We start from the raw sequence: 26,347 nt of genomic DNA on the forward strand, positions 1-26,347 counted from the left end.
CACCACTGGTCTGGTTGCTCCAGACTGGTCCTTGCTCCCCTCCAAAGGAGCAGTCCCTCTGACCTTGCTGGTCAGAACCATCAGCTTATCTTGTTCTCCACAACAATTGCTTTTGCCAAGGCTCGTTTGCTTCGATCAAGTCGCCGACACCGCCGACAGCGAGAGCCTGCGTGGGACAGCTCGTGAACCGACTCCTGGACGTCGTCGACCTCCAGGGACCACGTGGCTGCAGAGACAAGCTACACCTTTCTTCCTGTTTGCACCCGACATTGCCTGGTACCCACCTGGTGCCACGCTGGTCACTGGCTAGTGACTGTGAACACTGTCCCCTCTGCTTACAGGTCTTCTACAACTCCGATCCACCCTTGGATCCACCGCATCTCTCCCGGACCGGCCGCCTGCAGCATCTTTGTCCACAGGCTCCATTGACCCGATAGAAGAAACCCGACGCACTTCGACACCTATGCACCCGCTTCCTGTGGGTGAGGTAAAGCTGGCACTCCGGTGCCCAAGTGTAGAGTAACATCTCTAGTGTCTGTGTTTCCAATCTTAAGGTCATAGTCCATCCGGAAGATCCTTTTTGCAGTAACTTTGTACTTTTTACGCACCCATTGAAACCTATGGGAGCACGAGTGTGACTATTTGCTCTGCACACGCCACCCGTGGACCTCCTGGTCACTAACTAAAGTTAGCTCCTTGTAGGCCCAGCGATTCTAGAGGCCCTAGGCCTTTTCCCTTTTCTGTTCGTGGTACTTATACCACTATTTTAGTATATGGTTTGAGCGGCCACCAGGGCCTATCCATATAAAGTGCAACTTCTGTGTATTCTACTGTAATCTTGTTTGACGATTTGTGCTCCTGTGCTCATAAAGAGACTAGGGGTTACTTTGAGAAATAAATACATATATATTTTGAATATATATCTGTGTGGTGTCCTTTCATTGGTATAAAAGGGGGTTGCATTTGGTAAAACAGCTGGCTTAACACGTTTCACGAGTTTAGCCTCAAAGACTGCTTAGCCTACGCTACCACTAGGGCAGCTAGTCCGAAAAGGTTGACTTACAACCACACCATAAGGGTTGCTTGGCATGGTACAAGGTGATCACTTTAACTAGTGAGCATCATATACCAGGCCAACTTCTCACAAACCCTAAGGAATAGATGTTCATGCATACTAAATGAGTTCTTGGAGAAATCAATATCCAAGCAAGGGAAATTCCTAAAGGCTTAAGAGTCTGGTTTTCCAAGAACTCGTTGTGACGTGGATGGACGGATGTAGGAGACCATGCCTGTATTTGGTTAGCATGGACAATGCCTAAATAAGGGCTGGATTTTCTATGTCTAAATAAGGGCGATATGAATTGTAACTATATAAGGGAATACATCAGGATACCTATATATGTTATCTATATCTATACACAACAAGGTATTCTATACTTAAGCCTCTGTTATACCTCTGGGGATCCACTGGACTGTGCACACTATACCTTACTTTAGTGTAGTATATACAGAGCCAGCTTCCACAATGTACCGAAATGACAAAATAACTAACAGTATCACAAAATTGATGCATTCCACTGCATAATTAGCTTTTTCTTGCTGCATAATTGAATCAACCCTGCTGCATTTCTTTGTCCTCCCCTGTTGCATAATTCCACCTTCAAAGGTGCCACTGGGCACATAGTAGAAACTTACACCTGAAGCAAACTCAGATCAGATTTGAGTATAATTCACTAAAAACATCAGGAAAGACCCACGAAGAACACCACCTTGGCAGCACTTTAGGTCAAGCTCCTGCTTGGTGATGTAATCGCCAAAGAGAAAATCACTGGTCCTGGGAAGTGAACCTGTATTAAGTGCTTTGTTGCCTTTTCTGTTTCTTGAAAACTGCAATAAGTCCAGCAACTCAACAAGAGCCAATCACAGGTACAGAATTAGAGTGATAAGCAGATTAACAAAATTTGCATCAAGGGAGTGCATCTCAGAAATGTAACTGACATGAGTAAACCTCACTTGTCGAGTAGGCTCAGAATCAAATCAGTGCAACGTTTGCTGTGCAAAAACTAAACAGTCCACTGGCCTACAAAGTGGACATCCACAAGTTTTAACTGACTGGATTTAGCAATACAGTAGGAAATGGATCAGAGCCAGATAACTTCCTTCACCCGTTTCTTTTACAGAGAAAAATGAACGACAGGTGTAACAACACGGCTATGTTTACTAAGTAAAGGGTGGGGGAGCGGAGGATTCAACAAAGTCCAATATGGCGCAAAATGATTGCAATAAAATGAACCCATATTAAAATTCTTACGAACACTTCCGTTCGCAAAGGAGACTTCACAAGTGCGAAATGAATTGCATTAGCTCGTGCAGGGACCAATGTAATAGCAAGTCAAGGCTTCATAATGGCAGGCAGAGTACAATCGCACAATAGTCCCTATAATGGAAACTATAATATTTTTTTGTTTGATTATTCTTCTACCCACAAGAAAAGTGCGCAAAATTAGATAACTGCTCCACAAGTCCAGTCATTGCAGAACTGTTAATACCGATTGTGTTTTGGGTACATAACATTCCAATAAAATAAATATAAAATTTCTCAAATCACATGATCCATAAAAGCCTTACACAAGCTCTGACAAGATTGTCTCATACATAATTTAGCACAGAAATTATTTTGCAGATTTAGCATACTGAGCCAAGAATTTCAAGGACAACCGGATAGGAGTTACTGTCAAATATAATTTAAAAAATATAAACATACCGATCCACCAACTGTACCAAATCCTGAAGTAGGTTGTCCAAAGAGGTTAGTTCCAGCACCAAACCCAGTACCAGCATTCGTATTGGTAGCTGCTCCAAACAGTCCAGTAGATTGTGTGGCTTGGGTACCTCCAAACAAGCCCTGTTTACAGAAAATAAGCAGATACTGAATATTCAAACCTGAATATCTAGACAGAATCAGTCTATCCTGTACAGCAGAACATCTCAATGCAGAGGCATGCTGATAGTATGGCACGCTACATGAGGAAGACAAGGAAATATGAAATTAACGTCCTACTCAGTCAATAAGGCTAGTTACCTATGTGGATAGTTACAGTCTAAAAAAAAAAAAAAAAAGCCAACCCTCTTTTGTCAACAAGTTTTTTGTTTTTTTTGTAAATCATTTTTAGGTCTTGCTGGCTATCGCGTAAGCGAACGCTCAGCGAGACTAGTAAAGGGGCTCCCAAAAGTGCTCCCAAAAGCGGATTGCATGGCGAGCACCCGCACAATCGCGTGCATCGTGCCCCCATGCAATCCGTTTGGCATCCTACTTCAAAGGGTCCGCTCCCCCGCCTGGAATGCGCTCCCCCACCAAGCGCGCGCACCACGCTCCGCCGGGCTGGTCTTGTTTAAATTGCTTCTGTCCTTTGACACAAATGCAGTGTTTCATTTAAACAGAGTGCGCGCATCACTGCTTCTGCTATCCCCCCCCACACAAATACAGCGCGTGATATCAAGGTACGCCCTGATTTAGTCAATGGCATACTGCACATTCCGTCGCTTTTTAAAAAACCATAGGTTTCACACATGTTCTAGTTAGCTGGGCATTTCACTCATGAAAAACCAATGAAATTCCCCCGTTATAGTTAGGTCAGATAACGAATATGCTACTTACCAGTACGCATCTGTTCTTGGCATGTAGGGCTGCTGACATTCATATCTGTGCATAGATCGTCGCCTAGTGTTGGGTCCGGATGTTTGCACGTTGTTGTCCTGGAAGAGTCTTCGAAGTATCCTGAGATAGGTGACTCCTCCCCTGGACCACAGTGCGCATGGGCATCCTCTCCATCCTCAGATTGTTTTTCGCCATTGTGGCAGTGATGGAGTAGATACAGAAAGTGATGACCATGCTTACAGTAATTCTGAGAGCTGCAGCTGCTACAGGCGCCGGGGAGGAGGGTGGGCGATATGAATGTCAGCAGCCCTACATGCCAAGAACAGATGCATACTGGTAAGTAGCATATTCAGTTCGAGGCATGTGGGCTGCTGAATTCATATCTGTGCATAGAATATATAGCAGTACCCTCTATTAGCGGCGGCTACCAGTGCCAGCTGCAGCGGTCTGAAAAAGAGTTTTGAGAACAGCCTGTCCTACAGCTGCCTGCTGTTTTGATTGCACATCACACAATAGTGTTTGGTAAATGTATGTGTAGTGGACCAGGTGGCTGCTCTACATATATCATGCAAAGGAATGTTTCCCAGGAAAGCCATGGAGGCCCCTAACTTACGTGTTGAGTGGGCTCGTGGGGGAATAGTTAATGTGCGTTTAGCTTTTTGATAGCAAATTTGAATACATTTATTAACGATCCATCTGGCTATACCTGCTTTGGAGATGGCGTTACCTTTGTGGTGTGGGGCAAAGGCAACGAAAAGTTGTTTTGTTTTCCTAAAGACTTTAGTCCTGTCTATATAGTAAATGAGGGCTCTCTTTACATCCAGTGTATGGAGTGCTCTTTCTGCGACAGTTTGTGGGTTTTGAAAGAAAACAGGCAGTTCAATAGTTTGATTCATGTGGAACTGCGATATCACCTTGGGCATGAATTTGGGGTTGGTACGTAGTACGACCCTGTTGGCGTGAACCTGTATGAATGGCTCTTGAACGGTTAGTGCCTGGAGTTCACTAACTCTCCTCAAAGAAGTGATCGCTACTAGGAAAGCTACTTTCCAGGTGAGGAATAGAATCTCGCATGAGTGTAGAGGTTCGAAGGGTGGACCCATCAGGCGTGTGAGGACCAAGTTGAGGTTCCACATTGGAGCTGGTGGGTGGCTTGGAGGAATTACACGTTTGAGTCCTTCCAAGAATGCTTTGATGGCAGGCACTTTGAATAAAGAGAGGTGCTGCCTGTTCTGGAGATAGGCTGATATTGCGGTCAAATGGACACGTATTGAGGTGTATGCCAGATTGCATCGGTATAGGTGTAAGAGGTAACAAATTATGTTTTGGATGGATGCGTCTAGCGGGTTAATGTCATTGTTATTGCAATAAATGACGAACCTTTTCCATTTGGCTGCATAGCAAGCTCTGGTAGTGGGTCTTCTAGCTTCCTTAATGATGTCCATACAGTCAGGTGGCAGATTTAGGTAGCCAAAATCTAGGACTTCAGGAGCCAGATTGCCAGGTTCAGCTGTTGCGGATCTGGGTGCTGAATCTCTCCATGGTTCTGCGTCAAATGCGCGGGTTTGATCCGCAGCCTTTGATGCGGCACCGCGGAAAGTTCGAGAAAGGTGGTGTACCATGGTTGGCGTGCCCATGTTGGAGCAACCAGGACGAGTGTTAGTGAGTGTTGTCTGAGTTTGCGTGCCACCAGCGGTATCAATGGTGCTGGGGGAAAAGCGTACGCAAATCTGCCGGACCAGTTCATCCATATCGCATTGCCCTGCGAATGTGGGAACCTGGCGGCAAAGCTTTGGCATTTTGCGTTTTCGCTTGTGGCGAATAGGTCTATCTCTGGATGACCCCACTGCTGGAAGTACGGTTGGAATACTGATGGGTGTAACTCCCACTCGTGCATCTGGTGGCTGTGTCTGCTGAGCAGATCCGCCATCTGGTTGTCCTCGCCAGGGAGGTGTTCCGCCATGAGGAACATGTTCCTCTGAATGGCCCACTTCCACATGCTCTGAGCCAGATGAGACAACTGTGGAGAGTGTTCCTCCCTGCTTCTGTATGTAGTACATGGCAGTTATGTTGTCCGTCCGGATCAACACAACTTTGTTGCACAAGTGTACTTTGAATGCCTTCATAGCCAGGAAGATTGCCATCAGTTCCAGAAGGTTGATGTGCATCTTCTTTTGTTGTATTGTCCATAGTCCCTGCACTGTGTAATTGAGTACATGAGCTCCCCATCCCTGGAGAGACGCGTCCGCCGTCAGTATTATTTGTGGAACAGGCTCTTGGAACGGTCGGCCCTTGCAAAGGTTTTGTGGATTCCACCAATGCAGAGAGTTGTATGCCCGACCGCTCACCAACACTAGGTCTTTTAATTGCCCGTGAGCCTGATTCCATTGACGTGCCAAGCTCTCCTGAAGCGGGCGCATATGTAGTCTCGCGTGTGGGACTATGAAAATGCAGGAGGCCATCATGCCTATCAACTGCATGAACACTCGCGCGGGAAGGGAGTGTTGGGGTTTGAACTTGGAAATCAGCATTTGCATGCTGTTGATCCTCACTAAATTTGGCTGAGCTGTGGCTGCCAGAGTGTCTATGGTCGCACCTAGGTACTGTTGTACGTGTGCGGGTTGGAGATGTGATTTCGGGTAATTTAGTGAGAACCCAAGACTGTGAAGAAGGTGAATGGTGCGGGACATGTGGCTGGCACATTGCTGGTCTGACTTTGCCTGAACAAGCCAGTCTCCAGGTAAGGGTAGACGTGAATGTGTTGCCTCCATAGATGTGCAGCCACAGTAGCTAGGCACTTTGTGAAAACCCTGGGTGCTGTTGTCACGCCGAAGGGAAGAACCTTGAATTGGTAGTGCTGCCCTTGAATAGTGAACCCGAGATATTTTCTGTGTGAGGGGTGAATGGGTATGTGGAAAAACGCATCTTTGAGGTCTAGCGTGGCCAGGAAGTCTCCCTGTTTGAGCAGCGGGAGGACTTGTTGTAGGGTGAGCATGTGGAAATGCTCTGAGAGAATGTAGCGGTTGAGGGGTCTCAGGTCTAGTATAGGTCTGAGTGACCCGTCCTTTTTTGGTATTAAGAAGTACAGGGAGTACATCCCCGTACCTTGCTCGTGGACGGGTACGACCTCTATTGCGCCTTTTTTCAGCATACTTAGCACTTCCTGCTGTAATTGCTTTAAGTGCTCTGAGGACATAGGACGGTGTTTTGGCGGTATTGTGGGTGGAGTGGAGGTTAATTCTAGGCAGTAACTGTGTTTGATAATATCTTTGACCCACCTGTCCGTGGTGATGGAGTTCCACGTGGACAGGAACCTTTGTAGCCTTCCCCCGACAGGTGTTATGTGGTCGGGAGGAAGGGAGAGGGCGTCACTGTTTGTTCTTGGGGGAGGACCTGGTATTGCCGTATCCGCGTCCTCTGCCTTTTGTGCTGGAGCCACGATATCCACCCTGGGTGTTTTTATCGTAGGTACTTTGTGTGTTGCCCTTGTTGTAGGTTTGCTGTGATCCCTGTCCTCTACCTGCTCCTCTATTTCCGGGGCGACGAAAGGAGCCACTCCGAAAGGTCTGCGTTTGGAGAGCCCCCATGGACTTTGCAGTGTCTGTGTCCTTTTTTATTTTTTCTAGGGTGGTGTCAACCTCTGGTCCGAATAAGTAGTCTGGGTTGACCGGTTGATTGAAAATGTTATTTTGAACCTCAGGTTTGAATCCGGAGATTCGTAACCAGGCGTGTCGTCGTAACATGACGCTGGTGTTTATTGCTCTGGCAGCTGTATCTGCGGCATCCAGTGCACACTTAATGGATGCGTTTGTGAGGAGTTGTCCCTCCCTGATGAGGATCTCTGCTCCCTCTTTGTATTGGTCAGGGAGATGTTGGAGTAGGGTTTCTAATGTGTCATAGTGTGCGCGATCGTAGCGAGCTAGGAGCGCCTGGGTATTGGCAATACGCCATATGTTAGCTGCCTGGGCTGCAACCCGTTTGCCAGAGGTCTCTAGCACCTTGGACTCTTTGTCCGGGGGAGGAGCATCCCCAGTTGTCTGCGAGTGCGCCCGTTTGCGAGCATTAGCGACTACGATGGAGTCCAGAGGCAACTGGCCTTTAATGTACGTAGGGTCCCCAGGCGCCGACCTACATTTCTTGTCGATCCTGGGGTTTATTACTCTTGCCCTGGTGGGTTCTTTGAAAATGTCCTTTGCTGGTTTGAGGACACCTTTCAACATGGGTAGAGTTTTGATATGCCTTTCTGAGGATGCGAAAGTATCCATTAGAAAATCGTCCTCGATTGTGTCAGAGTGGAGTTGCACACCATGATTGGCCGCAGCACGTTCAATGAGGGCGTTGAATGCGGCAGTGTCCTCTGTGGGGGACGTTTTCGCGCCATATAGCTGCGTGTCCTGTGTATCCATAGGTGCACCCGTGTCTACAGGGTCATCCCAAGCCTGGTCAGGGTCCTGTTGGCCTTCAGGGTCCATCTCTCTGGGGTAGGGGACGTAGTCACCCATGTAGTCCTCCAAAACGTCGGTTTCGGAGGGTGTCGGAGAGAAGGACTGTGGATGTGGGTAAGAGGTATGGAGATGTTCGTAAAGAACTGGTTCCGAATCCGCTGGCAGCTTTTTCTTTAGCGGGATCCGGTAGGAGTCCAAAGCTTGTTCGGAAGATATTCTCCACTTGTGGAGCATAATTCTGCCGGTGACGGCATAGATGATGTGGGACGGTGACGTCTCTGTAGGAGAGCGTTCGGCAGGTGTGATCCTAGTTTGGGTGACACGTGTTCTTATTTCAAACAGTTTGGGCGCCGTGGATGGCGGCAGGCCAAAAGTGATGTGGGGTGGTGCTGGAGAAGCTTTTTGAGCTTTTTTCGGCTCGGAGCCCGACGTGTCCTGGAGGGCTGCCTTTTCTTTGACGCGTTGCAAGGACGCTGCAACTTGTCGCACCTGGAACGCCGACGGTTCTTTGGCGCCGAGCGGTTCTGTAGAGGCAGGCGTGGACTTCTTTGGGGCCACGAGGTCATCGAGTCGAGGAGAGGTAGTAGCTGTCGAAGGCGTCGATGATTAGGCCTTCGGTGCTGCTTTCGAAGTGGTGTGCGAGGCAGCGGCCATTTTGACCTTTGTGGCCGGAGCAGATTGTTTCGGTGCCGGGGGCCGAGGCGGTTTGTCGGTACCGATGGCCTTTTTCCGTGTGTCGGCGCCGACGTCGGCTGCTGCTGCGAGTTCGGCACCGAAGTCCCGTTTGGCGCGGTCGGTGCCGACGGGTTTGGCTGGCGTCGAAGGTGTAGTGGGCTTCGATCCGACCAGTGTCACTTTCAGTTTCGGTTTCTGTGGAACCGATACGACTTTCGGTTTCGGTTTCAAGGAAGGGAAACCAGTCGTTTTGGGTACTAATGGCTGTCGCTGAATGTCCGAGGCCGGGCCCGAAGAACTGCGGGATAGGTCTTGGGTAAGGCCCGAAGGAGATCCCTCGACCGGAGCCATAGACTGACGCACTGGGATATCCTCCGTCTGTACGGGTAGGCCTTGCTCGTCACCGGAGCTACTTTCTTCGGCCCCTAAGGCCTCATCGTAGTCTCCTACCTCGGTGTCGGCTTCATCCCTGTGAAAGAGTTGTTCTTCGATGTCTTCCGATCCGGAATCGTGTTCGGAAGCGGGGCTGGAGGGTAGGTTCTCCACTCCTTCCACATCTTCGTCCTCGGCGCTGAAGATGTTGGTCGGGGCCGGTGCCGCTTGCTGCGCTTCAAGTCTCGCTGCTAGTCGATTCCGGAGAGTCTTTTTGGATCGGAATCGGGCACAGGCCATACATGTGGATTCGTCGTGATCCGGTGAAAGGCATTTGTTGCACACCGGGTGGACGTCGACATGGGGATATTTCGCATTGCAAACAGGACACCGCTTGAATGGTGTCCTCGATTCCATCGTCGATGTGGCTCGATGGTCGGATATGATGCGAAAAAGTTGTTTTTGAAGTCAGTAAACTAACAAGTAACTGTCGATACCGATCGGGAACAGTACCGACGCGAACTAAAGGCCTTTTGGCCTGAAAAAAGTTTTCCCTAACTTGAGTCAAGATAAGCACATCCGAACCCAATGGCGGAAAAAAAACAATCTGAGGATGGAGAGGATGCCCATGCGCACTGTGGTCCAGGGGAGGAGTCACCTATCTCAGGATACTTCGAAGACTCTTCCAGGACAACAACGTGCAAACATCCGGGCCCAACACTAGGCGGCGATCTATGCACAGATATGAATTCAGCAGCACACATGCCTCAAACCTATAACTCGCGCGACCGCCACTCTATCACAAGGATGATGTAATCGGTGATGTCATGAGTAATGCCACTGACCATGTCATGAGTGATGAAATATGTGACGTCATGACCACTGGATTGCGGGCGCGCGAGTTATATTTATCTGACCTAACTTTAACGGGGGAATTTCATTGGTTTTTCATGAGTGAAATGCCCAGCTAACTATAACATGTGTGAAACCTATGGTTTTTTAAGTGAATTTGCAAGGTTTTTTTAAATGCCAATTCCTAACTATAACCTGTGTGAAACCTATGGTTTTTTCAGTGAATTTGTATGGTTTTTTAAAATGCTAATTTATGTATTTATTTATTTAAGTTTTCACCGGGCGTGCACCGTGCGCGCGCTGTGGGCACGCGGTGCGCTTCGCGCCCCGCGCGCCCACGTTACGTAGTTCGCGGAATTTTTCCGTTTCTACCGTGCGCGTACGCTACGCGCACTCCGCGATTTTTCGTAAAAAAATTAAAATACATTTTTGCCCTTGGGGGTCCTTCTGGGACCCCCTGACCAAGGCTAGGGGGTGAGGAACTGTCCAGCCTGCCACGTTATCCACCTTTGTTTTTCACCCCCTCAGACTGCGCGAGACAAAATGGCGGCCGACACTTCCTGGTTTCGACCGATTCGAATCTTTACTAAGATCTAACAACCAATCAGAATCGCGCTCGCGCACGGCAGCGTGCGCGTACGGTAAGCTTACGGTACGCGCTCGGAGCGCGCCTATAGATATATATATTGATTTAAATGCTATTTTCTCAGGAAATACCGAACAGATTTACACCAGACCTGCAAAAGGCACATCCCTGACCTGAGGACTACCTCTCTGCCAAATTTCAAGTAATTCTGTTCAGCCGTTCGGGCTGCAGCTTGGACTAAAGGTCCTATGGAAAAATACATGGGGAAAACGCGTTTTGGGACCCCCCCCTTTTCTCAGCCCCCGCTTGACGAATCCCCCCGAGACTTTCAGGGAAGGAGCGGAGCGGAGCGCCCCACCTATTTTGAAAATTTCGCGAGGATTCGTCAATCGGCGCCAAAGTTATTCAAAATAGAATGTTGCGGATTTCCTATGGAAACACGGTCCTAACTATAACTATCTACTGGCAACCGCCAGTAGATAATATATATATATATATACACACATATACACTACTGGTGGTCGCCATTAGATAGTTATAGTTAGGACCGTGTTTCCATAGGAAATCTCAAAATTCTATTTTGAATAACTTTGGCACCGGTTGACGAATCCTCGCGAAATTTTCTAAACTAATGGGGCGCTCCGTTCAGCTCCTACCCTGAAAGTCTCGGGGTGATTCGTCAAGCGGGGGACGAGAAAAAAGGGGGGTCCCAAAACGCGTTTTCCCCATGCATTTTTCCATAGGACCTTTAGACGCAGCTACAGCCCGAACGGCTGAACAGAATTACTTGTAATTTGGCAAAGAGGTAGCCATAAGGTCAAGGAAGTGCCTTTTGCAGGTCTGGTGTAAATCTGTTCAGTATTTCCTGAGAAAATAGCATTTAAAAGCATATCAATATCTATACGCGCGCACCGTGCGAGCACCCTAACGTGCGCAAGCATAATTCGGATTGGTGGTTACATGTTAGTCAATGTTCGAATCGGTCGAAATCAGGAAGTGTCGGCCGCCAATTTGTTTGTTTTCAGTGCGAGAGTGAAAAAGGAAGGTGGCGAACGTGAAAAGGGGGCAGGGTAGAGAGTTCCTGACCCCCTAGCCTTTGTCAGGGGGTCCCTGAAGGACCCCAAAGGCAGACTTTTTTTTTTTTTTTTTTTAAATCGCGGGTGCGCACACGGTGAAAACCCCCCCAAAATTATTATTTTTTACGTAGTTTATTGTAAAATAAATATATAAAAAAAATACATACATAAATTAGCATTTAAAAAACCGTACAAATTCACTGAAAAAACCATAGGTTTCACACACGTTATAGTTAGGTGGATATTTCACTCGTAAAAAACCAATGAAATTCCCCCGTTATAGTTAGTTCAGATAACTATAACTCGCGCGACCGCCACTATCACAAGGATGATGTCATGAGTGATGTAATATGTCACGTCATGAGCAGTGGATTGCGGGCGCGCGAGTTATAGTTATCTGAACTAACTATAACGGGGGAATTTCATTGGTTTTTTACGAGTGAAATATCCACCTAACTATAACGTGTGAAACCTATGGTTTTTTAAGTGTTATATATATATATACACACACACACACACACACACACACGACCAGAATACACAAATAGCCGCATACACTTTCACCAACCAATTCTATGCCCAGCGATGCACACACAGACCCTCCGCAAAAGCAAAACTGAAGAACACTCATTTTCCTACATCGCACCAAAGACATGGAACGACCTCCCTCCTTGGGACAACACACCTACACACTTTGCCCAAGTGCCTGGATATCCTCTTGGGGGGATTAGTGCTCTATACAGATCAACTTAGTTATTTTCCAGCTTTGTTGCCAGAATCTGTAATTTTCCTTGCATATTCACCCTTTCAATTTCAGTTAATTCTTAACAATAAAAGCAACCACACAAAAACAAAGATGCAGATAAATCTGTTACTCTGAGCTTACCATGGTGCTGGGCTGAGGTTGTCCCAAAGTGTTTGTGTTCCCAAAAGAAAATCCGGTGTTCTGAGCTGTAGTTGTCTGTCCAAAGGGTTTGCTGAATAGGGTGGTCGGCTGTGTAGGTTGCGAGGGTCCAAAAAGACTTCCTGTGTTTGTTCCAAATCCAGTTGTAGCTTTAACAGGAGAAACATTTAATGAAAATAACTGTAAAAATGATTGAACTTCAAATGAAATTAAGGGGTGCAGAACCATTTTTAAACACCTCTTCAGAAAAGCACTCGCACCCCTCCTCAAAATAATCAACTTCAAACATAACATGCGAAAAAAGTCTGAGCAGGCTTCCACTGAAACAAAAATAGAAACAGCAAACATGGGACGATCTTGCTTACTACTTTTGGACCCCAAAATCCTCAAAGATAACCTAGAAACCAGTCACCATTAATTAGAAGACTGAATTAACACCAATTTCCTCCTTCAGTACTACTAGTCCAGGTTCACACCATTCTGGAGAACTGAGAACTGGATTGTGGAGAAAGCCCTTAGTTTTATACCATGCATACCAGTGTTCTTATGGTACTTATGTAGGGATGCATGGCTAAGTCTGGCTTGGTTGGATTCAAAACGCGTGACAGACAACACTGCATTTGCCAGCAGCAAACACTCAGGGAATTACTGAACCATCTCTCCAAAGAACGGCAAAATGACTACACAGAGATCCAACTTTCTGAAGCAATATTATTCCACCACAAAACAGACTAGCTCTTTCAGCCCATTTCAGTAAGAAACAGTTATCTGTTTAAAGAACGTCTCTTCAGTCACTTATCAGGACACTCCCAGCTTCTACCAAGAACACCCATTCCACCTTCCTCCTAATTGCTGTGTGAACTATTACATAGCCTTCCTACAACACATTCCATAGCAATTCTACACATTCCGATTTTACTTTAGGCCCACTGAGCATACTGTATTCATCTAGCTGTCAAAACCTCAAACATTACAGGGAGGATGGAAGAGCAGTATGATCATTTATAACTAGAATCAAGCTGCAAGTCTACTTAAGTTGTGCTTTTCATGGAGAATACATCGGATACATCTGCAAACTGAGCAAATATTACCAAGTAGAATGTTCCATCTTAAAGTGAAAATGGCTGATCTGTATTTGGAGCAGTTTCCAATAAATTCCTAAGCAATGAATCTTCAAAATGCATGTCCTGCATCAGTCAGTATAAAACACCAGTGCGCTGTAGAAAGCATGAATGGAATTCAACATAGATTAAGCACTGGTTGACTTAACAAATCCACTACCTCTAAATGTATTGATGAAATTATTGGTTTTCAATACAATTATTCCCAGCTGGCTGTTAAAGCTGTAGGTACTCTGTATCAGGAGAAGAACAGAGGAAAACATTAAGCTTTGGTCCACTAAAGTAAGGGACCATCACTTAATAAAACCTACTGCTGGACACAATATACAACAGATAAATCCAATCTGACTAAAAGCAGCATAACTTTAAGGAACTTTAAGGAACACTAATGCAATGTTATTGCACGGCTCAAGGAAGTTTATTAGGAGGGGCAACAGAAGAGATTTCTCTTAAGCAAGACAAAGTCTTCTACGAACTCCACCCCAAAAAAACCTTATAATTAGGAACTCTCGCTTCTAAAATGAAAGTGCATGTGCCTAGATTTTTTCAGCACGAGAACAGGGGTCAACAGCTATGAGGGTTATGTTTCTGAAGAATCTACCATTTATTATGATCCCCTAAGCGGTCATGTAAGTAAGATAGAAAGTACTGATTTCGGTACCGAGATCTGGGGCTCACAATCTTGCTACTAGATCTTCTGCTACTGCTTGGAGATTCAAATCCAGCTTCCCCACTTAGACTACTCTGCAGAACCCTCAGTGAGGACAGCAAGCTTTTATCAAGTGTAACCCAAGCTTTAAAACCTAATTTGTCTCTGCTCTGAAATTACAGCACTGAGAAAAGGAGACAGAGTGGTAGGTGCTGTGACAAGCATCAATCCATTGCCGGTCCTATGTCTCCAGTGACTAGAAGGAGGAGGCGATACAGAGGCTGAGATTCACCCATTTTCTCTGGCCTCTTGTTTCTTTACAGACCAAAGTACACGGCGGATGATGCTTTTGTGCAGCAAACCATCTCTTCTGTCAGATAAGGGTCTCTTCATCTGACTAAGCTGCAGTTCAGCACAGAATAATTCCAACATAGCCACTTTCAGCACTCCATTGTCTTTCTGCTCTCAGACTGATGTTGAGCTGTCACAATAACTTTTTCTACAGTCGTCCCACATATGCTTCTAAACACATGTATGAAAATAACAGACAATGACCGATTGTGTTGGGCATTTGGAGGTTCAGGTCAACACGAAGTCACTTTTCACAACTAAAATTCTGTATTCATGTAAACATTTGTTTCCATACCCAACCACACTACGTGACAGAAAAATGCAGAGCATGTGAATTTAGAACAGATTTGTACTGCAAAAACCCACAGGCCCAAAAGTAGCCACTGTTTCAAGTGAAAGCACTGTCACTGGGATTGAAAACAAGTAGTCCATACATGCTCATGCCTCATTAATGACAACATACCATCCAGAATACCAATCTTGACCTCCCATGAATAGAGAGTTTAGGAACTTCATCAAGTGAGGTGGGAGTGCTCAGCCACAATTTGTCCAAATAAAAAATGATGTTAAGGTCAGGAGAAGCATAGGCTCAAAGGCGTATACCTGAAGAAAATTAAAACCAAATTATGGTCCTACTGTGGCATCACATCTCGCTTGGGAGGAAATGTGAGTGTCAAACCTTTACTATATCCCATCACAACTGGTGAAGTGGGCAAGGACAGTTGGTCCAGCAAACACAAAGATGAAAAAGATTGTCAGACAAACAGACAAACTTTAAGTGCCAAACACAAGTCTTGCTGGGCTAAAGACAACTAACCAAATGTGGGAAATGGATCTAGCCAGGGTTCCCCTACCACTGGGAGACTTCCTGTGCCACCTCAGGATGCAGATGCCACTTGTGATCCTCCAGAAAACGTCTGCTCAGACATAAGTTCATGCATTCAGGGATCCCACCATGTGGAAGGCAACTTGAAAATGTCTTGGCGTTTCAGCCACCTCCTGAAACGCAAAGCTTCCTGGTACAGGACCAAGGACCCCACTGCTTACTGCAGTACCACACAGATGTAGTGTAATTCATGAGAACCTTCACCAGCCTCCTCTTGATGGGTGGCAGCAAGGCATTTAGGGTCACACTAATGGCCCAAAGCTCCAGCAGTTTAGTCCCCAGTGGAGGGCAGGATACAACAATGAGATTCCTCTCATCTCAACCTCCCCCAGATCGACCACAACCCAGCAGTGATTTATCTTAGACCACCGTCCACTCTGGTGGGGGAGCAAGAGGGGTCTGCCGCTGGACAGATTGCAGTTGATCAGCCACCACTGCAAATCTCAAGCTGTCTCCTCCGAGACCTGGAGGCTGGGAAGACTATGTCCTGTAATTGCTGCTTTCGAGGAAAGGTTTTGAACTACATCGTGTTCAGGATCGCCCCAATAAATGGGACTCTCCACGAAGGAATCAGGTGGGACTTCCACAGGACATTTGTACGATATCCAAAGGTCCGCCAATGTCCCAAAGTAGTCTATGACCGAATGATACTAGCACAGCTTCACCACCAGTGTTTGAGGTATGAGAACACAAACTCCCAGCCTCTGAAGATAGGCAGCGACCACTGACTTCACTTTCGTAAACACCAGAGGGGCACTGGTGAGGCCAATGAAGAGCATATCAAATTGAAAATGCTCCTGGCTGGCGTTGAACCACAGGTATTTGCTATGAGCTCTCACGGCGGATATATGAAGATACACATCCGGCAATTCAAAGGACAATATCCAGTTACCCAGATCCAAACAAGATACAATTGTTGCCATTGGCCCACATCCTAAGGGTCTACAGTCAAAAGGCCCGAGGCCCCATCATTCTTCAAAATGAGGAAATGAGTGTAACAGTCCCTGCCTTTCTCAGAGTCCAGCACCCTCTCTATGGCACTCTGAGAGCAAAGGGCGTAACTCCACTGGCAAGTGAGACAGAAGCTTTTTGGAAATTTGTTCCATAATAAGAGGGATATTGGGTGGGAGAAGAGAAAAGGTAAGCCATAGCCTTTGTCTGCCACCTGGAATAGCCAGCCTGGTGTGGAAATGTTTGTCAAGGTTCAGCAGCACCATGAGCACGCTGTAGCTCTGTCTTTAAAGCGTTCTAAAGTGATGTCTGCCTTCTATCTGTAGAGGCACAGCCCATCGAAGGGCATGTTTATTAAGAGATGCTTATAAATTTCTGGAAAAACCAGTTGTCCTCGTCCAGGCAGGTCTATGAAGGTCAGCACTGATACCAACCATCCTTCCAAGGCAATCCATGGTGTCCAGACTTCCATGGAAAACATTTGGCCACGTCCTGCCCATCATGTATAATTTCAGCCAATGAGACCCTAAGGTCCTTAAATCTTGCAGGCCATGTCCCAAAGGGCAATGGGAATACAGACTCAAAACAGACTAGAGTTTATACAGTGCTAGACTAGCAAAAGAAAACATATGTTTGCCAGCCCATCAAATCTTTATGACTCTATATCTATCCAGCAGGGTGGTTGAAAATGAGCTACAATTCACTTAATGTTCAAGGCTTTTTTTTTTTTTTTTGCAGAGTTTAATATAGCGCTAACTTGACCCGGATCCGAATCAGGTATCAGAGCGCTTTACATATCACCAGTTACGTTACATGAGGACACATTCATTTTTTGTAAGGCACAGGGAGATTAAGTGATTTGCCCAGAATCACAGGATGTTCAGCGTCATTACCGAGACTCAAACCCAGTTCAGAGTTCGACCGCCCTAGCAGTTAGGCCAACTCCTCTCCCCAAGGCTTGTACAAGATGGCTGAGTGGGGTGCTTTGTGAGAACAACCGGGTCACCAGGTACGGGTCTATAAGGTCTGACCACCTGCCTGTTCATAAATAACGATTTCCACTGAGCACAAACAGGCACAGGGTCAGAGTCAAAAAGTTAGTGGAGCCTCAGTTGATAGTTGCTTTATGACAGAGGCATAGGATTAGAGTTAGAATTCATAACAATGGGTAACGCCTTTAGAATTTCACAGCATGACACTGGTTAAATTCGGGAAGATGCCCATTTAAGACCAGACATTAGCATCTGCACAGAATCATCCTCCAGTGACATCGGAATAGTGGGAACTACTGTGGATTATGGGGGCTAGTAAAAATACCTTAAACGGAATCAGTACAGTCCATGTACAGGTCCACAGGGGACAGACCACTCTGGGGAGTGACCCACCAGTGGAAAGCAGTCAAGAGGCACCTTTGGTTCAGGGGGCCTGAAGGCACCAGAGAGCTGGAAGCACTGAAAGGTTGCAGCATGGCCTCATCGAACACTTTCATCTGCAGCAGGGTCACAACAACTCAAGGAGTGTCAGAAGCAGCTGAAGGATTCGCTCCATGGCCAGGAACCTTGATGGAGTACAACTAATATTTCAATACCCTTGCGCCTTCTCTTTGGAGTCAGAGTGGCATGGTGGGGAGAGTCCAATGTCACTTTTTAAGCTTGCTTGCATTTGGACTTGTACTTTGATGGAAGTATAGGTTGCATGAACATCCTCGTGACCAGGATCCCTACTTGAAGCAGGGGAGGTGTGGGAAGCAGTTTTTACTGCAGTAAACCCCCCCCACACACTTTTTGCCTGGTCTTTGATGAAACTTGGACGGAGGTGTACTGGGTCCCTGCTCACCAGGATCCCACTACCAGTGTTCTATCTCTAAAACTGTATAACAATTGGCACAACTTCAGCAACCCCCACAAGTCCCTAGTAAATGGTAACCATGATATCTAGGGCAAAGGGACTAAAGATGGTCCACTAGGGATGCAGCACAACTTGTAGCACCCTAGGGAACCCTCACCAAGACCATGTAAACTGCAACTGCAGGCTGTGTGTCGTGGTGCAGACTCGGTGTGCCATGCCCACAGACAGTACATGAGGTATAGATAGGTAAGGCATCCTTACTGTAGGCATTATAGCCCTAAGGCAGGGTGCACTATCCCATTTGAGGACCTATCTGCATGAGCAGATGTGACCCTATAAAGTACAAGTCTATTATTGAGTGTTGCAATGGCACAGGGGAAAAAATAGAGAGTACATGAGCTGGATACTTGTCACTGCGAGTTTCCTAGCTCCATGATGGCTTCACTGCACCCCAACATGTTTGGTACCAAACATCTTGTCTTAATAAAGCCTCACTGATTCCTGTGTGCATTTATTAATAAAGCCAACACTGGCGAGACCTTCGAGGGTCCCCATAAAACCTACCAAACACTGATGTGGATTGACTAGTCTTAGCCAGCCTGCCACCATCAGACATGTTTCTGAAATCATGGGGTGAGCCAGCACTCTCAGGGGCCAGGAACAAAGCCTGCCATCTCAGGATGGCCTTCCAAGGTGGGAAGCTTCTTCAAAAGGTGATGCAGACTTCGAAAAGTGACCTAGGCATCTACAGATAATGGGGGCGGGGAGGGGGAGAAATTCGTTAAATTAGGAGGTGGGTAGCCATTTAGCCAGCACCACCTCTAAGGTGAAGCAGGTGATGTGGAGCCCACATTTCATTTCCCTCCATCTTGGATTGAGAGGGAATTAACCTATCATTGCTAGGGTAGCAACGGTAATGCCCCTTCCCACAGGAAGTGGTCACTTAAAGGGTGTAGATAACCTAAAGGAAGGTAGTCCATTGGCTACTGTCACCCCCTTTAAAGCCCCTAAATGTAGTATTTAGGTAGCATCTCAACTTCAGATTCAACGGTCACGAACAAAGAAGTGCTGCTGACCCGAGAATAGCAGACCTGCTGCAGAATTTTGGTGTGAAATCCTGCCTGCTGTTTCCAGGACTCTACAACAATGGTGTGCTGTTTCATCCTGTTGCTGTAAGGACTCCAAAAACCCTGGAGCACCCCCAGCTCTTCGTTAATCGCTGAAGAACTCCCTTGGGGTAGAGAAAATACTCCCCTGCAGACCACAGACACCGAAACCAGAGTCCAGTTTACCAACTTGCTGCTCCGTGGCGACTCAGACACAGCATCCAAGCACAAAGAGGTACATCAGCTCTAGCAGGTCAGATCTGTCTCCCCACCAGGTTAGGAGATACCAGGACCTACCGGAGCTGAGCCACACCAATACCAGGGATACCGGAACCCCTGCAATCTACACAGAAACAATGAGTCCATTCCGGACTCCAACTGCCAAGAATGCAAGCATCCGTCGAGGGACGTCAAGACCAGAGACCAACTTCGTGAGCGGCCCAGCTGCCCCGGAACTGTTCCTGTAACCTGCCTGCCATTGACCGCAAATACATCTTGACGAACGCCGCCTTGCTGATCCATCTGCTTTGCACCTAGCCCGCCTGGCCTGGGTACCGACAAACCAGCTGTGGTTCTGAGGCCCTTACAACCTGCTCCCTCAAGTGGAACTCCTCGGACTTTAGTCCCCTTGTGCAGCGTGTTTTCAGGTGGTCCCCTTTCTTCGTAGCGCACCAGCTACCAACAACCTTAGCACCCTGCTCCCAGCCGAATCCTGGACGCTTCCAAGAATCCACTGGTGGAACACTGGACCTGGCCTTGCTACTTACCTAAATCCAGATGATGAACTTCGAAATCCAACTGTATGATTTCATATGCATTTTTCTCTTTTTCCCCCATGGACTTAAATGATGCGTAATTGTGCAGAAAAGTGATTTTGTAAACTTGAAAAATTCATATCTTGAGAAATCCTTACTGTAAAACGAAGTTCTTGGTCTGAATAATTAAATAAAAGGTGCCTACAGATTAAGAGGGGAACCTGAGTGGCAGGAATGGGGCTGAGGATGAATCCATCGGCTTCAACTTCTTACTTCAAGTATGCAACATGAAATGAAAATACTAGGCTGAACTGAACTCTAACTCTGCGTCCGCCGCTCTCTCAGAACGAAACATGAGGCAGTACTCAGTTGCTGCATTTATCAAGGGGACCCAGCAATGGCAGACCAAACGTAATGATGGGGTACTGAGGGGTTAGTGTCACCAACCCCAGGAACAAAGGACGGCCCAAAAAATACAGGTCACCCTTCAATATCTGGAATAGGGGCGAAAGGAAAGGAGGAAGAATATGTAACTCTTCAGACTATCAAAATGACCACTGCCAAGTGGAACCCTTCCTAAAACAAAGTGCCAAAATAAAAGCTTCATTTATTTAGGCTTTGCGATTAATAATTACGGTGGCCACATTACAGTCTATCGTTCTTTTGCACCCTAGCCCACTACAGACAGAGCAGCCATATGCAAACCAGGCGTGGCCTGCTTAAACAGGAACATTTCAGCTCAAACTGCCAGTATTTGGATTGGCAATTTACGCTGGATTGTTCCTACCAGAGTATTTAAGGATGACTTGTCTAGAGTGGAATAGAGGGCACCGCTTGAAGGAATGGGTTGTAGATTATCCTTTAAATAAATGTTTAAAACAATAAATAAAATCACCTTGAAGCATGTGGATGTGGCCTTTTCAGACAGGCATGCCAGAAATTACTGCTCGCTAGGAGGCTTTGTTTTTTTTAAAGATTTGAGGCGCTATGCAATCTACTTCAATCTGCCATTTATCATCAATGCTGGAAAAAAAAAAGGCATGGTGGAAACTGAGACATAAATAATGAAGTCTCTAGCACCACTTCTTTTCCCTTAATACAAAGCACACAACTTTCAAGCACAAACACCATCATTGTGGAATTGTGTTGTGCCATCATTAATACTGTTCCTTTTTGGAGGAGGAGCCTAGCGCGCAACCAAGATGGCCACGTAGGTGCGAGGCTCCCGAGGACCTCCGCGACCACCTACATTTATCCTGTCTTCATCCTGATTCGGTTGAGGGGACTGTGTTGGTGAACCTGAGCCGAGGTGGTACCCGTTTTCCGTATTTCAATCGGACCCCGTGTGCCGTGCTGGGCATCGATTGAAGTTTGCGGCCTGCTCCTCTCCTGACCCCGGACTTGAGTTGGGGGGTGATCCAGTGGAGAAGTGAATAACAACGGCGGGACGAGCCTGGCGAGACGCGTACCCCACACTTTCGCTTTTGATCCCTCTTGCCATTGTCGCGAGTGGGATCACGGCTCTTCTGTGTGTGGTGGTTGCCTCGCTGGGGGACCCTGCCTGCCCTGCGGGGACCTGCTCCGCCTTTCTGAGGCGACCTCTGGGGTCCTTGGCCTCGACTGTTCGCTCTCCGCGGTAGGACTCGTGGGTGTACGGGATACAGGACTATGGCGACGAAGCAGGATGGCGAGAGGCCAAAGGCCAAATCGACCCGGCGTGGCGCTGCAACTCAAGCCAACATTATGGATCGCTACACCCTGCCGAAGGGTTCTCCCGGCGGGTCGCATAAGTCTCCTGAGTGCCCCGCAGATGCCCCGGATTTGCCGACAGATCTGACTTTGCAGGACATCATGGGCGCCATCGCGGAGATGAAGACCTCGGTGGGTCAACAATTTGATACCCTGGCGCACAAACTCGCCGCGGTTCTCATCGATGTTAACCTTGTCAGGGCAGATCTTTCCAAGACAAATGACAGGGTGGATTCTTTGGCTCACACCGCGTCGGGCCTCACGACTGAGGTGGCGGCCCTCCAGACGGAGGTACGTCGGCTCCGGCAGGCCAGTGTGCTCACGGATCGGCGACTGGAGGATTCCGAGAGTTGGGCCCGGAGGAACAACGTTCGCATTATCGGGGTGCCAGAGGGACTGGAGGATTCGGCGGCGGATCTCTTTGTGGAGGATCTGATTTCTAATCGTCTGCAGCCTCGAGGTTTGAGTAAATTCTTTGCGGTGGAGAGGGCCCATAGAGTTCCTGGTGGCAAGCCGAAGGTCGGAGCTCCCCCGCGGCCTCTTATTGCGCGAATCTTCAACTTTCGGGACAGGGATGCGATTTTACAAGCTTCTAGAGTGCAGGGGCCGCTTAAGCTGGAGAACGTGGAGGTGAACTTCTATCCTGACTTTACTCAAGCTGTCCAGAAGCAGAGGCTGGGTTTCATGGGCGTTAAGCGGCGGCTCCGAGATATGAACTTGAAATACGCCATGCTTTTCCCGGCCAGACTGCGTGTTGAGTCCGAGGGTCGCTCTCATTTCTTTGACCGTCCGGAGACGGCGGGGACTGGTTGGACACTTTGCCTAGGGGACATTATCGAGAGGGTGTGGGGGCCGCGGGAGGAGAGTGCCCACTGGACCGGGCCAGCGGTATTGATACTGGGGCTAATTCCTGATGATGCCACTTTTCGGCTGTGCTCAGGGTTTGACTGTCGTGCTTTGCTTCCCCTCCCGTGGAGGTTGTGGTGTGTCTCGAGGGGGTTCTCTTTCCTCCTCTAGGGGGTCTTTGTAGTTTAGTTCATGCAGGGGCGACAGGCACACTGCAAGTTGGGGGGGCTGTTTGGGCTCATGCAGGGGTGCAGGGAGGGGGGAGTTTTGTTTGGAATGTTGGGTTGGGGTTGGGTATTGTTTGTTTGTACCACAAGGCAGACATATTGTTGTGTTCTATTCAAGGTGCTCTCTGGGAGGGGACAGATTGGTTTTGGCTGTGATGGGGGGTAGGGGACTGAGACTTCTTTCCTGGAATGTTAACGGACTGGGGGACAGGATAAAACGGGGGGTGGTCCTGCAGTTCTTAAAACTGATTTCACCTGATATTGTGTTCTTGCAAGAAACACACCTTATTGGTAATTCCTTCTGTGCTATGAATAGGCGGGGCTCTCGCCTTGTGGCCCATTCGGGCTTCACCTCTGGTTCGAGGGGTGTGGGCATTATGGTTAAAACCTCGCTCCCGTTGGAGGTTGACGAAGTGCTCCATGATGACAGGGGGCGATATACGGCTCTGGTGGGTAGATGGGAGGGTAAAGTAGTTGTTTTGGTTTCTGTTTATGTCCCGCCGGGGTTGCAGACGACTACTTTTGCTGATTTGGGGCGCCTTCTTCTTGGGCTGCCGGAGGGTATCTTAGTGGTTGGTGGGGATTTTAATGCTGTGGTCTCCGGAACTGAGGATCGTCACCCACCCAGGGATCTCCCCCGGGCCCAAACTTGGTTGTCTGGCCTCTTAGATACCCTGGGTCTGGTGGATTGTTGGCGGCTAAAACATCCTGCGCAGGTACAATACACCTTTCACTCCGGGGCTCATGGTAGTCTTTCGAGACTGGATTATGTTCTGATGCCAGCGGCACAGGCGGGGAGGGTCGGGGAGGTGCAGCATCTTGCTCGGGGTATTTCAGACCACTCCCCTCTCTTGTTGCACTTTGATATTGTCCCGGGGATGGAGGGGAGGGTGGTCCCGATCAACCCCTGGTACCTGCGTAATCCCGCAATTCGCGCAGATTTGATTAAATCCCTTGAGCAATATTTTGGAGATAATGTGGGATCAGTGTCGTCTGCTGTTTCTCTGTGGGAGGCGTTCAAAACGGTACTCCGGGGGGAGGCCCTGTCCCTCATTTCCCATTCCAAGAGGTGTGAGCGGGAGGAGGTGACCCGTATCGAGTCTGAGATAACGGAGTTGGAGGGTGACCTGGATTGTGGTGTCACGGACGACAAACTTCATGCTCTCAGGATCAAACAAGCGGACTACAAGGCCCTAGTCACCGAGGCGGCCAGGGGCCGGAGTAGGGAGCTGCAGGGGCGATTGTATGATATGGGTGATAAAGCTGGAAAACTGATCGCGTGGCTGGATAAAAAGGAGAGAGCGAGTCGAGTTGTTCCGCTGGTTGAGAGAGTGGAGGGTGTGTATGTTACTGATCCGGGTGAAATTGTTGATTGCTTCGCAGAGTATTTTCGCGGGGTGTATTCCCCGGTGTCTTCTCGCTCGGAAGAGGATTCCCGCGCCCTGCTTAAAGATATTGCGTTGCCTTCCCTTTCGGAGGAGGATAAATCGTTGATGGACGCGACTCCGACGTCTGAGGAGATCGCTCTGGCCATACGTTCAGTCGCCTCTGGCAAGGCCATGGGTCCTAATGGCCTTCCCATTGAATTGTACAAATTGCGGCCGGATACATTGGCGCCGCATCTTCGGGATATGTTCCTCGCGGCCCGGGCGGCGGGTTCCCTCCCGCTGGACCAGCGTCTAGCCACTATTGTGGTTATTCACAAGGAGGGGAGGCCGCGTGATCGGGTCACTTCTTACAGGCCCATTTCGCTTTTGAATGCGGAACCGAAAATTCTGGCCAAGGTGCTCGCTAATCGGCTGGTCAGCGTGGTGTGCGACCTGATCCATCAGGACCAGTCCGGTTTTATCCCTCATCGCAACACCGCGCTTAACCTGCGGCGTCTGCATGGGGTGCTCTCGAGGGTTCCGTTCATACGTGAGCCAGCCATTTTGGCGTCCCTGGACGCCACTATGGCATTCGACACGCTTGAGTGGCCATATGTCTGGGCCACGCTGGAGAAGTTTGGGTTTGGCCCGGGATTCATTGGCTGGGTGAAATTGTTGTATTCCGGACCACTAGCCCAGGTGGTGGTGAATGGTAGAGTGTCGGCTCCTTTTGAATTGGGTAGGGGCACGCGACAGGGTTGCCCGCTGTCGCCTCTCCTCTTTGCGCTCGCCTTGGAGCTCCTGGCGGAGTGGCTGCGGTGGCACCCTTCGATTCGTGGTCTCCGATGGACTCCCGAGTATGAGGATCGAGTCTCTCTCTACGCGGACGATATTCTTTTGTATCTTGCTTCCCCGCGTGAATCGTTGATTGCGTTAGTGGATGTGCTGAATTCCTTTGGCCGTAACTCAGGCCTAGTCATCAACTGGGCTAAATCCTGTGTATATGTCCTCTCAGGGGAGGCCCCTATCCTCCCGCGGGGCTGTCCTATCCAGGTTGCTCAACAGGGATTTAAGTATCTGGGTATTTTTGTTACCCTGGACTCTGCGGCCCGATACACACAGAACCTACCCCCCCCCCCCCTCCAACGTTTGAAGGCGGATGTGGCGCGTTGGAGGCGCTTGCCGCTCTCGCCGCTCGGCCGGGCGGCGCTGTTTAAGATGATGTCGTTGCCACGGTTTTTATATGCCTTGCAAAACACGATGGATGTCGTTCCGGCTAGTTACTTTCGGGAGGTGGAGGGTCTGCAACGCCAACTGTTTTGGGATGGGAGGCCGCGGATCGCCCTCGCGAAGCTGACGCTCCCGTGGTACGATGGGGGGGGTCGCCCTCCCCGACATGAAACGCTATTACTGGGCCTCCCAGCTGGCTGCGATAAACCACGGGCTTTATGGGCCCGCCCTTAATCCGGCTTTTGAAATGGACAAATTGTTGTTGCCGGGTGGCAACTACAATCGTGCGCTCTACTCTAGATCGCTCGACGCACGTTTGACTGGTCCGACACGGGTCGCGGTACGGGTGTGGCATGCGGCAAACTCGGCGATGGGGTGGAAAGATAGGTTGACCCGGGCGACGCCACTGTATGCCTCTGAACGACTGGGTTGTTTGTGGACGACGAAAGGCTTCGAGAAGTGGGACACGATTGGCATTAGCAGGGTAGGCGATCTTTGGACGAAGGGGGGATTTAAAACGTTTGATGTGCTGAAAGCGGAATACCAGTTGCATGACAAGGAGTACTTCCGGTATGTACAGGTTCACCACGCGTTGTCTTCCGTGTTCCCGGAGGTCGCGTCCATCCCGGAGTGCTCCCCTTTGGAAGATAGAGTGCTAGATGGGCATGTACCGGATGGCACTCTCATTGATCT

General features: G+C 48.4%; 1 protein-coding gene across 7 annotated transcripts in view; it reads right to left on the bottom strand.

The window, feature by feature from the left end:
* The window catches only part of NUP98 (nucleoporin 98 and 96 precursor), a 791,668-nt gene that overhangs the window by 596,286 nt on the left and 169,035 nt on the right, over window positions 1-26,347 (bottom strand). For all 7 annotated transcript variants that reach the window (XM_085623457.1, XM_085623456.1, XM_085623459.1 and 4 more), the window contains 2 exons: window positions 12,551-12,717; window positions 2,765-2,905 (listed from right to left, as the gene is read on the bottom strand). In XM_085623457.1, coding sequence (XP_085479583.1) covers window positions 2,765-2,905; window positions 12,551-12,717 — 308 coding nt within the window. The remainder of the gene's footprint in view (window positions 1-2,764; window positions 2,906-12,550; window positions 12,718-26,347) is intronic.

Source organism: Triturus cristatus, chromosome 8 (assembly GCF_964204655.1).
Source record: "Triturus cristatus chromosome 8, aTriCri1.1, whole genome shotgun sequence".
In the NCBI taxonomy this organism is placed as follows: Eukaryota; Metazoa; Chordata; class Amphibia; order Caudata; family Salamandridae; genus Triturus; species Triturus cristatus.